This window comes from Pelodiscus sinensis, chromosome 26, assembly GCF_049634645.1.
Source record: "Pelodiscus sinensis isolate JC-2024 chromosome 26, ASM4963464v1, whole genome shotgun sequence".
Taxonomy (NCBI): domain Eukaryota; kingdom Metazoa; phylum Chordata; order Testudines; family Trionychidae; genus Pelodiscus; species Pelodiscus sinensis.
Genome location: NC_134736.1, coordinates 12,532,113 through 12,545,204, shown reverse-complemented (window position 1 = coordinate 12,545,204; position 13,092 = coordinate 12,532,113). Strand labels below are relative to the sequence as shown.

Here is a 13,092-nt window from a genome sequence, read left to right as displayed (position 1 = left end):
TGTAAAACCCAAATAAAATGGAATTCCCGGAACTCATCCTGAACTGCAATACACATTCTGGTGCCTTGTCTCAACCGTCTGTCAGTGAGTTCTACAAGTTAAATGTTATATTTGCTTTTATCAATTTCAGATTTGTTATTTTGGCATTCAGGTGGTAGTGAAGGCACTGGTTTTGATCTGTGGGTTTGAACCCTTAAAATGAGTTTGGAAGCTGGCTAGCTGAGAGCCACCAGGAGTCAAAGGGCTGGTAACTTAAATGCCAATAGAAATGTCTAATAAAGCATTTCTAATAAGTTTCAAATAGATGTAGTTCTTTAGTCAATTGAGTCTACAACAGGTTCAAATGAACATATCAGGTAAAGTTTTCAGAAGCACCTGAGTGACTTAGAAACCTAACTCCTTTGCACTTAGTGTCGTAAGTCTTTTAGATGCTTTGGAAAATGTCACCCATCTTGACTAGTAGTAGCTCCTATCTTGTAGGGTTGATTGTAATAGGCTGTCATGAGGTATGTTATAGAACTCCGATTACAAATCCCCGGTTAATTTCCATTAAACACTAACTTATTTTGTGAAATTGCTACTGTATTTTTTTCAAAGAATTCCATGACTATGAAGCTGAGGGGGAATAGTGAATCTGACCAGGAGGGAGTAAACGCTAGTGGAAGTACCCCCATTACCAGGGCTCGCCGAACTGCAGCGAGCCTCGCTCGCCAGCCGTGCTGTCCAGCGATCTGCGCATGCGCAGATCACCCGAACCCGGCTCTTCCAGGTTGCAATCTACTCACCCTGGGCGAGTAGATTGCATTATTTGTCGAGCCCTGCCCATTACATACTGAAATAGACGATACCAAAACCTTGACATCCTGTGGTGAAGGCACATAAATCTGAATGGTTTTAATACAAATTACTGTTCTGTAGTGTTTGTCCATAAGTTAAATTGACATTTGTTCGCCAGTAGTTAAGTGCTAGCCTTCAGGACTAGTGAAAGCAATAATGTCAGGAGGTCGATCCTCATCAGCCTAAACCACAGTGAATTCTCCACACATTGCAATCCAAGTCCCTGCCCAAGCAGTTACCAAGTCGCATTGTGTACATCCAGAAATCCTTGCTTGCCTATCACAGTAAAGTACGCTTTCCAACTTGTCAGATGAACAGAACGTTGGCTTTTGATACTAATATGCAGCATGCATCACTTTCTCACTGGTTGATTTAATGTATAGCATTTCCTCTCTTGTCTTGAATAAGCGGATGTTTGACCTTGGAGATTTGCTCTTTGTGTTGCTTACGACTCCCATACCAAAACTCTGCAGAATTCCTAAATAAACCAATGCTTACTAAAAACATGGGCTTTGGATTTTAAAAAGAACTCTTTCCTTTCTCCAGCTTCCTTGAAGTGTTGTTGGTATTTTAATGGAGGTTGAAAGAATCTGAGGTGGCCAAGGCAACACAACCTATGCTTTATGTAACCATGGCATTTCTGTTTGTTTTGTAAACTAAGTTTCCCTTATTCTACTTTCTGGACCCCCAACACATAACCAAAGCATACACAGTTCTATGAAAGAAAGGGCAGGACTAAGAACATCTGGCAGTCTTAACATTTCAGTGTACAACTTCAGGAGCCACGTCATTTCCCTGTCTTCTCACTTCAAATATTGAAGTTTGATGCTTGTCTTGATGCTAACCTCAGTGGTCCAAGTTGCCAGACGGTTGCTGCCTGGAATGTTGACAAGCTGTTCCAGGATTCCCTGAGAGTATTTGTCAGTTATGCTATCCAGTACTACTGACCTCATTGCAGTTAAAGCTACAGGATGGCCGCAGAAAGCACATAGAGGGCTTTCAAAACTATATGTTAATATCACTAGTAGCACTGAGTCTTGCTTACCTCATTCTTAGCAGTATGTTTTCAAATGAGTTGGCTGGATTTCAGCTATGTAACGTTCAGTGTTAGTGGAAATTACTCAAAACTATAACTTCACAAAGTGAGCTAAGAAAATGCCCTTAATATAAACTTGTACATACAGCAGATTGTGACTGTACAGATATAATTTAATGACTGAGTCACTTCAGATTTCTCTGTCTGTAGAAAGAGAGTTACTTACTTTTTCCACATAAGTACATTACTGCTACCTAATGTACCTGGTGTAGCAATTATAACACATCCACTGCTGCTGGTCTGCCTGGTCCTACACCTTTAGAATGCTTATGTTCCCAGTGAAGTGTTTCCTCTTCTATGCAGTAGAAGAATGTAGGTGTGAAGGACAAGAGTTCATTTCCAGCACATGAAACCAAATAGTTTGTCTTGTAGATGTAACCAGAGTTTTTCTTTTGCAGTTCCTTTTGAATCTAGTACAAAAGCTGAAGAAGTCACTCCCATAGAGGTTGCCCAAAGTGATGGAGATTATGATACAGAAGAAGGATTCTCCAATTTGTCTCCGACAAAGTTGCATCTTGATGCAGTTGCTACCGAAAAGACACCCAATGGGGCTTTGCCTCCTGAAGCCCCAATCATCCTCAGCCCTCCACAAACACTCAAGCCAGACATGTACAACCTGGTGTGGCGCTCTGGAAAGGATGGCGGCTTGCCCATCAATGCTTACTTCGTGAAATATCGCAAGGTACTGCTGCTTTTTGGAAGAGAGGGATAACTCCTTAGTAGATGTGGCTTCTCAGGGAGCCTATCGTTGTTATGGCAGCGTGGGATTTAACATGAGCTCTGGGATCAGCCCAGAGAGAAAACAAAAGCGGCGAGGAGTCCTGTGGCACATTATAGACTGACTGAAGTGTTGGAGTATAAGCTTTCGTGGATAAACACCCACTTTGTCAGACGCATCTGACGAAGTGGGTCTTTGCCCATGAAAGCTTATGCTCCAACACTTCAGTTACTCTGTAAGGTGCCACAGGACTCCTCGCCGCTTTTGCAGATTCAGACTAACACTGCTACCCCTCTGATGCTTGAGAGAAAACAAGATACACTTGAACCACAATGTTGCTGTAGACACAGGCAGCCTGCTTAGGGATGATAGAAATTAGTTGCTGCTTTTTCTGTGTTTAACCAGGCTCAATAGAGCTCAAGTTATTTTCATTATAGTACCCTTAGTGTAGATGTGCAATGAAACTCTGGTGAGCATTATTCATACAAGATCAGTAATGGAAAAAATGTATTAAAGGCAGTAGGTTTGGCTCTCAACTTACTAACACTGGTGTAAGTCAGATGCAAGTTTTGCCTCTGACCTAGTATGTTGAAGGGTATGTCCACACTACCAAGTTTTGTCAAAAAAAGTATGTCGACACCCAAAAGTCGACAAAACAAAGATCGCCAGAGGGTGTTCGCAGTTGCTTCTTGGTCTACAGATCATGTTGTACCCAGTGAGGGCACCATCATCAACCATGTGAGCAACGCACTGTGGGTATGTATCCCGCATTGCCATCTTATGGGAAGGCAGAGCTGATCCCTGCACATCTTAGGATTCCCCCTCAGTCCCCCACAGCCTCTTGAGTTACCGGGAGCAGCATCGTGGGTAGCTCTGTGCCGAGGAATGTCAGAACAGCGCAGCAGCCTCTCTCTCTGCTGTAGGCAGGAGCACGTCAGCCCGATCAGAGCAGCCCCTGCCTGCAGCGGCGAGGGGGGAGCACTCCAGCCTGGCTGTGGAAGGTGGGAGAGCGCCCTACCCACCCCCATTTAATCAGTTAAGCGGTTAAACGTAACATTTAACTGGTCGACTAATTCAATGGGATTTTATAGCCTAGTGGTTACACTGACTCTTGGTCGACAATAAAGGGAGGGGAAAAGAAAAAAGTATTTTGTAGGGGTGGAAGCTTTTTGTCACTGAAACTAAGAATGTAAGCAAGTAGGCTTATCGGTTAGTCGAGTCAGCTACTTATATCCCTCCCCCCACTCTGTATCAGAGGCAGGGTAGGGGAACAGGAGCCAGTGCTAGAGGGAGCTGACTTAAAAGCCGGTTCCCTCCAGCACCGCCTTGGCGGTGCCACCCCCACCGCTGCTACCTCTATTTGAGGCAGCACCGTGAGAGGGAGGCGGGGGCAGCATGGAGAGGCTGCTCCAGGCAGGAAACCCAGCTCTGTCCTGGCTCGCGCCAGATCCAGTACCTACCCCCGCTTCGACTCTGCAGTTTAAATGTACTAAGAGCTGGGCGGGCAGGTAGCCTGGCTCTTAGTACATTTAAACAGCAAAGCCACAGTGAGGGTAGGTCCTGGACCCACCATGAGCCGGCACTGAGTGCTTCCTTCCTTATCGACTACACGATTAGTTGATAAAAATTAGCGAGTTGCCCACCTCTTAACATCCTTAGCTGAAACTCTTTTCCTGACAGAAGACCCATTTCAGTGTGTGTGCTCTCATTGTTTTGTCACCAAAAGTCAAGTTTTGACAGCAAAACTTTGTAATGTAGACAAAGCCTAAGAATTCACTATATCACAAATGAAGCTCAAATGCTCAGATAGCAGGGAGAGATAAAACTCCTTTAATTAGAATTGGAGCCAAGCAATGCAGGCCTAGATCTCTAAGTTAACGAGTTCGTTATAAGTTTAAATCCTTGTACATCCTGGTTGTGTCCCAACCTGAAGTGGAAATATCACAAAGTATTTTTGGCCAGCCACATCCTAGAAATCTCATGACCGAGTCCATTAGCATAATATCTGAACCAAAGATAGTGCGTTCCGATAAGCATCAAAAGTTTTGAACACTTATCTGACTGTTTCAAATTTGCCCATCACTAGCAATTATCTATTTTCTATTAAATGCCTATTTATTTACATATTTTAGTAGACAATTTTTTGTCATTTTAAATGCATCTATCTCTTGTATTATAAACATTATTTAATTGATTTCCTCTTCTTCCAGGATTTTTTAATAAAACATTAGAAAGAAATGTCTCTTGAAGAAAGAATTTGAATCAAGGCCATCAGTATAAACTTCAGTAATGCATAGTATTTAGAACTGCCTTCCGTGTTTTTATTACAGTCTTACAGTGTTTAATAGTTTATTTTTGGTAGAATCATGCCTTTCCCTTTGGGATTTGGGGTGATACTTTTCTCAGACGGTCAAGTATTAAGAGAAATCTCTTTCCTTTGCCTAATGGAACAGATAAATTCACTGTAAAACAGGAAAAAAAAACACAAAGGAAAAAATTGTAAAAAGAGAAGTATGTAAACTAATAAAAACAAATCTCCACTCTTCCTGCTGACGTTTTCCAGCCTCTGGAAATAACTAAGCAGCTAATATAGTTCTCTCTGTTACTCATTATAACCTATAAACATTTTAAAGATGCTTACATCATGGAAGGCTGGGATAGGTTAGAGAAACTCTATCACTTTCTCATCTTGGATCCTGTTTTAATCCAATGCTACCATCTAATGCAGGGGTAGGCAATAAAACTGGTAGTTCACCAGGATTAGCCCCTGGTGGGCCACTGCCACTATATTTATCTGCCCGTCCTCAGGTACATGTAAACACAGCTCCCATTGGCCGAGAATGACAGTCTGTGGCCATTGGGTGCTGTGATCCCCTATACCTGTGGAGGTGCAGGTAAATACTTGCAGACCAGATCTGGCCCATGGGCCGGTATTTGTCCACCCCTGATCGAATGGCTACATTTGGTATTCTGCTTAAAATAATTTGTCCTCACTCTAGTTCCCTCAAGCACAAGCGCTCAGAGTAAATACCCACTGTCATATGCACTAATTAGCAGGGCTCGACAAACCGCTGTTTCTGCTCGCCCGTGGTGAGTAGATTTCAGCCAGTCGCTCCGTGCGCCCCATTCACCGGCGCTATGCGCAGTGCGGTGCTGGCGAGTAGCTCTCGCTGCAGATTGTCGAGCCCTGCTAATTAGCATTGTTCTTAGCTGGCACAGCTAAGTGATCAGGGGCCAAATAAAAATTTGGAGACTGAATTTTCTCAAACCCTAATATGTCGGATCCTGTAGGCCAGGCTTCAGGTCTCTTGCAGGACATTGTATAGAAGTTCAGAGCCGCTGCTTGTGCTTTACCTGCTGTACAGATAAAAGCCCTGGCAATCCACATCTTTTAACATTTTTGTACAATAAAATGTCCAGAAGACAAGCTCAGCTGGAGAAGTATTGATTTTTCCCTATCTAAAGTTGAAGTCTTGTTCTTAGTATCTTGTGATTGCCTCTTGTGCAGCTGGATGATGGCATCAATGTCATGGGTAGCTGGCATACAGTCCGTGTCCCTGGAAGTGAAAATGAGCTTCATCTCACAGAACTGGAACCCTCCAGCCTGTATGAAGTTCTGATGGTAGCAAGGAGTGCTGCTGGGGAAGGCCAGCCTGCCATGCTTACATTTCGCACCAGCAAAGGTAGGCGCAGTGTTTCCTACATGCAGAGTTATCACTTGTACGTTCCTGTGGTTTGTTGGCTGTTGCTTGTCTCTGTGGAAACAGTTGTTTAACCTAGTATCTAAGGAAGGCTGTTGGTAAATGGGATCCAACATAGCTGAGGTCAAATTCTGATGGTGCATTCCCATATAGTTGTATGCTGATAGGATTCTTGTTGGTAAATGCCAGCAGACTCCATTATCATGCTGTTTGTGGTGATTTTTTGCATATGAATGAAGGAAACAAACTACAAAGACAACTGCGTTCTATATGGATTTTAAGGCTAGTCTCCACTAGATGCATTACAGCAGTGCAGCTGTGCCAGTGCATTTGCACTGCTGTAGTGTAGCTGGTGAAGACACGCTGTACTGATGGAAGAGCACTATCCTGTTAGCAAAATAAAACCACCTCTGAATAATTATATATTCTCCACACTGCTTAAAATATTACTAATGCAAAGAATTAAACAATTAGACATACAGTTCAGGTGGAGTTAGCCTTATGCTATGGACACTGGTATCAGTTTTTAATTGTCCACTTTGATTAGGGGAGTTAGCTATTGGGTAACTGAATAGTCGAGTTACCACATGAACTCTTATCAGTTATTTGACTATTTTATAGTCCCCACTGGCAGGGCCAGCAGCCAACGCACACTCACCCCACTCCCAGGGAGCCTCGTTCCACCCCAAGCTGCTGCCCAAGCTGCTGCCTCGCTATCAGAGGCAGCAGCGTGGGGTGCCAGGCAGGAGCTGGTCTGCGAGGGGAGCCAGTTTAAAAAATAGTTCCCTGTGCAGACCAGCTGCCTGCTGCTCGTGCTGCTGCCTCTAATACAGAGGCAGCAGCGCAGGGTGGCAGCAGCCCCTGTCTGCAGGAGGTCCAAGCTCCTCACAGACAGAAGCTGCTCCACCTCCCCTGTCCACAGGGAACTTGGACCCCCTACAGACAGGGGCTGCTGCTGTGGTGAGCCTGGACCTGCGAACAGGGGCTGCCACCACTTTGATACAGAGGCAGCAAGGGGAGGGAATGTATGTAACCCAGGCTTATCGGTTAATCGTATAGTTGACTCATGTTGACATCCCTAGCTTTGGGGCTCCATTAGATCTATTACCATGCTGTTGATAGAGTGCTTTCATTCTGGCTCCTTTAGCAACCATGGAGGTTCCAATGCAGCAAGGGGCATGAATTGGGGGAAGCTAGTGTAAGACATGATGAGCCTTCTTGTATCACCTGACAGCAGAAATCTAGGGTGGGGTTGTAGCATGTTATGCTATATAGATGTGGAGTTACTCCAGCCTGAGACTTGCAGAGCGGTTCTGGGGATTTACATGGAGAATTCTTTTTTCTCTCAGCCCCCAAGGAACCTCCCTAGTGCACAACTAGCCTGGCTGGGAATTGGAGCCAACTTTAGCACCAATTGCAACATAGTTAAAGTTACTATCTTGTATAAAAGCAGTGGGAAGAGAGCATAGTGTAAGAATCAGGTGAACAAGTTTTTTCGGCAGGGTCTCTTCTGGTCACTGAGCTGTTTATCGTATATCAAACACACTTTTTTTTAGAAAGAGCATCATCCTCAAAAAACACTCAGGCGCCATCTCCCCCGCTTGGCATTCCTAAACACCCTGTCATTCAGGAAGGGACAAATAACTTTGGGGTGATCCTTCCAGACCCATCTCGACACAGCGGAGGTAGGTGCATGGGTTGTCTCCAATTCTCATGTTAAATGTAAAATAAGATGCATTTAAGCTAATTTTTAAGCCCTGATAACTGATACATCTGTGTTGTATGCCCATTTTTATTCTCTTTATTCTTTAGGTCTGTCTTTCTGCTGCAGGTCTGTTTCTCTTGTGAACGATTTGTTAGCAAGGCTCAGTTATAAGTGACTTCAGACTTTCTATGATGGCAGCATTTTTAGAGAAAAGGATCAGATTGTGCATGCTTTTAAGAGTGTTAACTAAAAGGTTATTTCACTCCAGTCAATGAGGCGGAGTATTAACTAAGACATCTAGATTTATCCAGTCATTTTTTGTGACTTGCATATCTTACAGAAAAGTGTAGTTTATAAACTGAGATATCAACTTAATTTCTCCAGTCAGTGAATTTATAATATTTAAATAATATTTAAATGAAATGCATTCAGTTTCCAAAAATGAGTTAAGTAGCTTGGTGCCACACTTGACCCCTAATTTCACTGCCAATTTTGATAATTGATTAAGACTTTTTCCTGTGCTTGTGGTCTTCTTTCCAATCTGACTTTCTGAAGACCCAAGAACAAGAGAAACTGATTATACAGGAGAAACAGTGAGGGTGACAACAAAGTGTTATCATGTGCATAAAGTCAATGTCTTTTCTATAGTTTTTCACTGATAATCAAATTGGATATTGTAACAAGTCATTTTCAAACAGGTGTGATTTTTAAAATGAAAATGTCCCTCTATATCTTACTGCTAACTATGTGTCTGGTCTTCTTTTGGTAACTAGAACTTGTTTGCAAATAATGTTGTCAAAGTGAGGGTACATAACATGACCACAAAGGTAAAATTTTCGAAAGCATCCACATCCAATTTTCAAAAGTGGTTATGGTTCGTAAGTGCATATGTCAGTTTTGTAAATGGGATTTAGCCTCCTAACTCCCTTCAGCACTTTTGAAAATGTTAACCAAACAGACTGAAAATGAGTTTAAGAATTTAAAATCCAGTTAGTGCCAGAAAACGTATTTCCTTTCTGTTCCTTATTTCTTCCCCCTGTGGCACTCTGGTTTAACAATGTGTATAAGCCAGTGCAGTGAAGACTCGAGATGTCTCATTGTTTAAAATGGTTATAACCAGATTGCTAACACCATCTCTTTCCATTTTCTCTGTTTCCACTGCTGTCTGTAACTTCAAGTGAGTTCAGTAAGTACTGATGCCATTTGTTATGTGCTTGGTTTGCTCTTGTTTCTTCTAAATAATGTTTAAGCAATTTAGTGCTTAGTAATATTTATGAACCACTTTTTTCATGATTCTGGGTATTTCAGGTCAATTTTTTTTATTTGCACCAGCCTGTTGTATGTGCTCCCTTTGTAGTACTAAGGAAGAAGTAGGGTTTAGTGTCTTAGCATGTCTCTTTCAATTCCATTCCCTATTTTTCTGGTGGTGTTGATTATTTAAGAACAGTTTTGTGCTCCCATAATTTGCATTGCGCTGCATCAGACCAATCACTGATGTTAGACGTGGCTGCGTTCACCTCCACAGCTAAGTTTTCGTACACAATTTAAGACTTTAGTACTATGGCTTCCAATTCTGAAGAATAAAAGAAAAGCTTATGAAAGTACCTTTCATTTTATATGTTGGAGAGTTTGTGAGAGGAAGATTTAAGAATTCTTCATGTTTGAAACATTTGGTCTAATTTGATTGAGTAATCATAGGGGTGGCTCTGTAAAGACTGGAGTTCCATGTTTCTCTTCTAACTTCTATCTTCGTCAATTTCTCATTTCAGTTCCTGAGGCTCCAGATCGCCCTGCTATCTCAACGGCTTCAGAGACCTCTGTCTATGTCACCTGGATCCCACGTGCAAATGGTGGCTCCCCCATCACTGCCTTTAAAGTAGAGTACAAGCGTATGAGTCGAAACAGTGATTGGCTAATTGCAGCTGAAAATATCTCTCCTTCTAAACTGTCAGTGGAAGTTCGCAACTTAGAGCCAGGTAGTAAGACTCTTTCACTGCCTTTTTTTAGATGACCACTTTCTATGAGAAATACTCCTGATTTCTGGTCATCCACTTAAAATGATAAAATAATTACAGATTCATTACAGAATGCTAAACATGATTGAGAAGGCCTATTTTATTTGTAGTTAGTTTCCCTCTGGTTAGGAATTTTTCTCTAATTGAAGTTGGCTTCCTCTCTAAAAAGGAAATAATTGGTACCCAGTGTTTGATTTTTATTGGTATCTGTTAATTGTTTGTGTAACTCTGATTGCTATGGGCTTTTGTTCAGCCATTCAGTTTTTCAATGAGTAGTAAGTAGTATTAGACTGGGAAACAAGAGTACAAATATGCTAAAATCAGCTAGTCATTTTGACGAGAGAGAAGTTCAGGGGAACTTCAGAAATAGGTGCCATTTTCCATGATCTCTAGAAATGCACACCTCATGTCTTGTGAAATACTCTTCCCTAATCTTAATTGGACAATCCCTACTTTTTAGGGGATGGCAGTGGGGGAAAAGCATTTCCTTGCCATTTTCGTAGGTTAAAAATTTATTTCCAACCCTTTTATTTTACTAGTTTTCCAACATTGCATGAGGGCATTTTCTGTCAGTTAACTAAAAAACCATTAGAGACATATCACTGGTAGCAAGTTATTTTCTTTCTGAATCTCAAGAAATCAATTTAGAACTAATTCCATTGTGACAGTGCCTTATCTCTGCAGGCTTTTTTTAAAAATCAATTGAGCATTTTTTCTAGTACTTGGGTATTTTTATCTTTTCTCCCTAACTTTATCTTTTGTCTTTGAAAGGAGCAACATACAAATTCCGTGTGATTGCTGTTAACAATTATGGGGATAGTCCACGAAGCTCACCGTCTCGACCTTATCAGGTCGCTGGCTTTACCAACCGTTTTTCCAACCGCCCGATTGCAGGACCTCACATTGCCTACACTGAGGCAGTCAGCGACACTCAGATCATGTTAAAATGGACTGTGAGTACATGGTTTTTGTCGTTCCCTCCCCCTCTCACTCTCCCCCGTAAACTAATTCTTACTGATTTGTCAGTTAGATATCTTTTTAAAGAGAAGGGTCAAGAACAACATAATCAAGCTAGCAATATAGTTAGGGTTGCCAGATGGTTTAACCAAAAATACTGAACACCCCTCCCCCCCCAAAAAAACACACCAGGGAAAAAATTCTGTGAGGGGGGGAAAAAAGAGGGGGAGACCGAAGTTGGGGGGGGGGGGGGCGGAAGAAGGTGGAGGACCCTCAGAGTTAAGCAAAAACATTTTTTAAAAAAACTGCATGGCCCCTTTAAGAAAGGCCTTTCAGTCGTTTTGCTGGCGGACATCTTGTTTTCCTACTCCGAGCCAGAAGACCAACCCCACAGTGGAGCCAGGTGAGCGGGGGGGCGGGACCCAGTTGCTGAGTTTGTGTAGGGTTGCCAAGTGTCTGGTATTTTCGCCTCCTGTCAGGGGAAACAAAAATCAGAAAATACCAGACATTTTAGGTGTCCGGTATTTTCTGAATTTTTTTTTACCGTACAGGAGGCGAAAATACTGGACTGTCTGGGTCAATATTGGATACCTGGCAACCCTAAATGTAGTTGTTTTCCTTTGTGCAGTTGAGTGGTATTCTTAACAGACTCATGTGTATCCCCATCCCATGAACCATATCAGTTACTCGTTCTTTCCTATGTTGTAAAATTTAAACTCTAGAAATCTGAGTTGTTGCTGTACATCTGATACTGCCTTGCTGTTAATCAATATTCACTTTAACTCCTCCAAACAGCTCAGAAGCGTTATTGAATCATAGAATCATAGAATAATAGGACTGGAAGGGACCTCGAGAGGTCATCGAGTCCAGCCCCCCGCCCTCAAGGCAGGATCAAGCTCTGTCTACACCATCCCTGACAGATGTCTATCTAACCTGTTCTTAAATATCTCCAGAGAGGGAGATTCCACCACCTCCCTTGGCAATTTATTCCAATATTTGACCACCCTGACAGTTAGGAATTTTTTCCTAAACAGGAATAATCCTGTTTTAGTCCGAGTCCTTGAAAAGAACCCACCATTATGCACATACTAAAAAGAATTAACTAAGCCTCAAAATCATATCCTCAGCAACCACTGTTCTCCTCCTCCAGTGCCTCCCCTATCAGCAGGCCCTGCCAATCAGCCCCTCCCACCTTCTGAAGCTCTACTGTTCAGCAGCTGGCAGAAATGGAAGAGCAGGGGGTAGGAAGAGCCAAAGCAAGGGCATGGCATGCCCAGGGCAAAGTGTGGAATGGGGTGGAAAGAAGTGGAGTGGGAAGAGGGAGGGTAGGGGGGCCAAGCACCTTCTAGGAAACCAGAAATCAAAGTCAGCACCTCTATTCTTAAGCACTGAAAGACACTGACTTAACTGAGGCCTGTTTTCAACTTTCAAACCACAGTTGTTTCAGCAGTATGGCTGTTCAGAAAAAGATCCCAAGATACTTTTTTCTCCTCTGTGGAAAGAGTATGTATTTTTTATTTTGTGACCAAAAAGCAGCAGAACTATTAGGTCAAAGACTTTAAGAAATTAACCTTTGTGCAGAGACCAACGTGCAGAATTTCTCAGCCAAAATGGAAGCTTCCAATAGCAATTGGTGACTGACAGTAGAGGATTAGAATGGAAACTTATATCATCTGAACTATAGTGGCTTTTTCTACTTTTTCTAGATCTTTTTCTGCAAATATTTCTGTTCGCTTCCTGAATTAAGTAAATTTGTCATGACATTGTAAAAAAATTAATATTTTATTCTTAAATAATTTGTCTAATGACTTACTATTTTTATTCTCTTTTACAGTATATTACATCAAGCAACAATAATACTCCCATCCAAGGATTTTATATCTATTACCGGCCAACTGACAGTGATAATGATAGTGATTACAAGAGGGATATTGTGGAAGGTATGATGTGATATATGCATTATCAGAAGCAGTATGCCAGAGTTGTGTTGGATAAAACCATTGGGTTGCTATAATGGCTGTGTTTTACATAAAATCTGAACTACTTTATCCAGACTCATTCAG

At 42.1% G+C, this 13,092-nt stretch overlaps 1 protein-coding gene across 3 annotated transcripts in view; it reads left to right on the top strand.

Annotated features, from left to right (window-relative positions):
- Positions 1-13,092, top strand: part of CDON (cell adhesion associated, oncogene regulated) — a 100,741-nt gene that overhangs the window by 64,043 nt on the left and 23,606 nt on the right. For all 3 annotated transcript variants that reach the window (XM_075909600.1, XM_075909599.1, XM_006122311.4), the window contains 6 exons: positions 2,332-2,615; positions 6,160-6,334; positions 7,909-8,037; positions 9,827-10,033; positions 10,844-11,025; positions 12,864-12,969. In XM_075909600.1, coding sequence (XP_075765715.1) covers positions 2,332-2,615; positions 6,160-6,334; positions 7,909-8,037; positions 9,827-10,033; positions 10,844-11,025; positions 12,864-12,969 — 1,083 coding nt within the window. The remainder of the gene's footprint in view (positions 1-2,331; positions 2,616-6,159; positions 6,335-7,908; positions 8,038-9,826; positions 10,034-10,843; positions 11,026-12,863; positions 12,970-13,092) is intronic.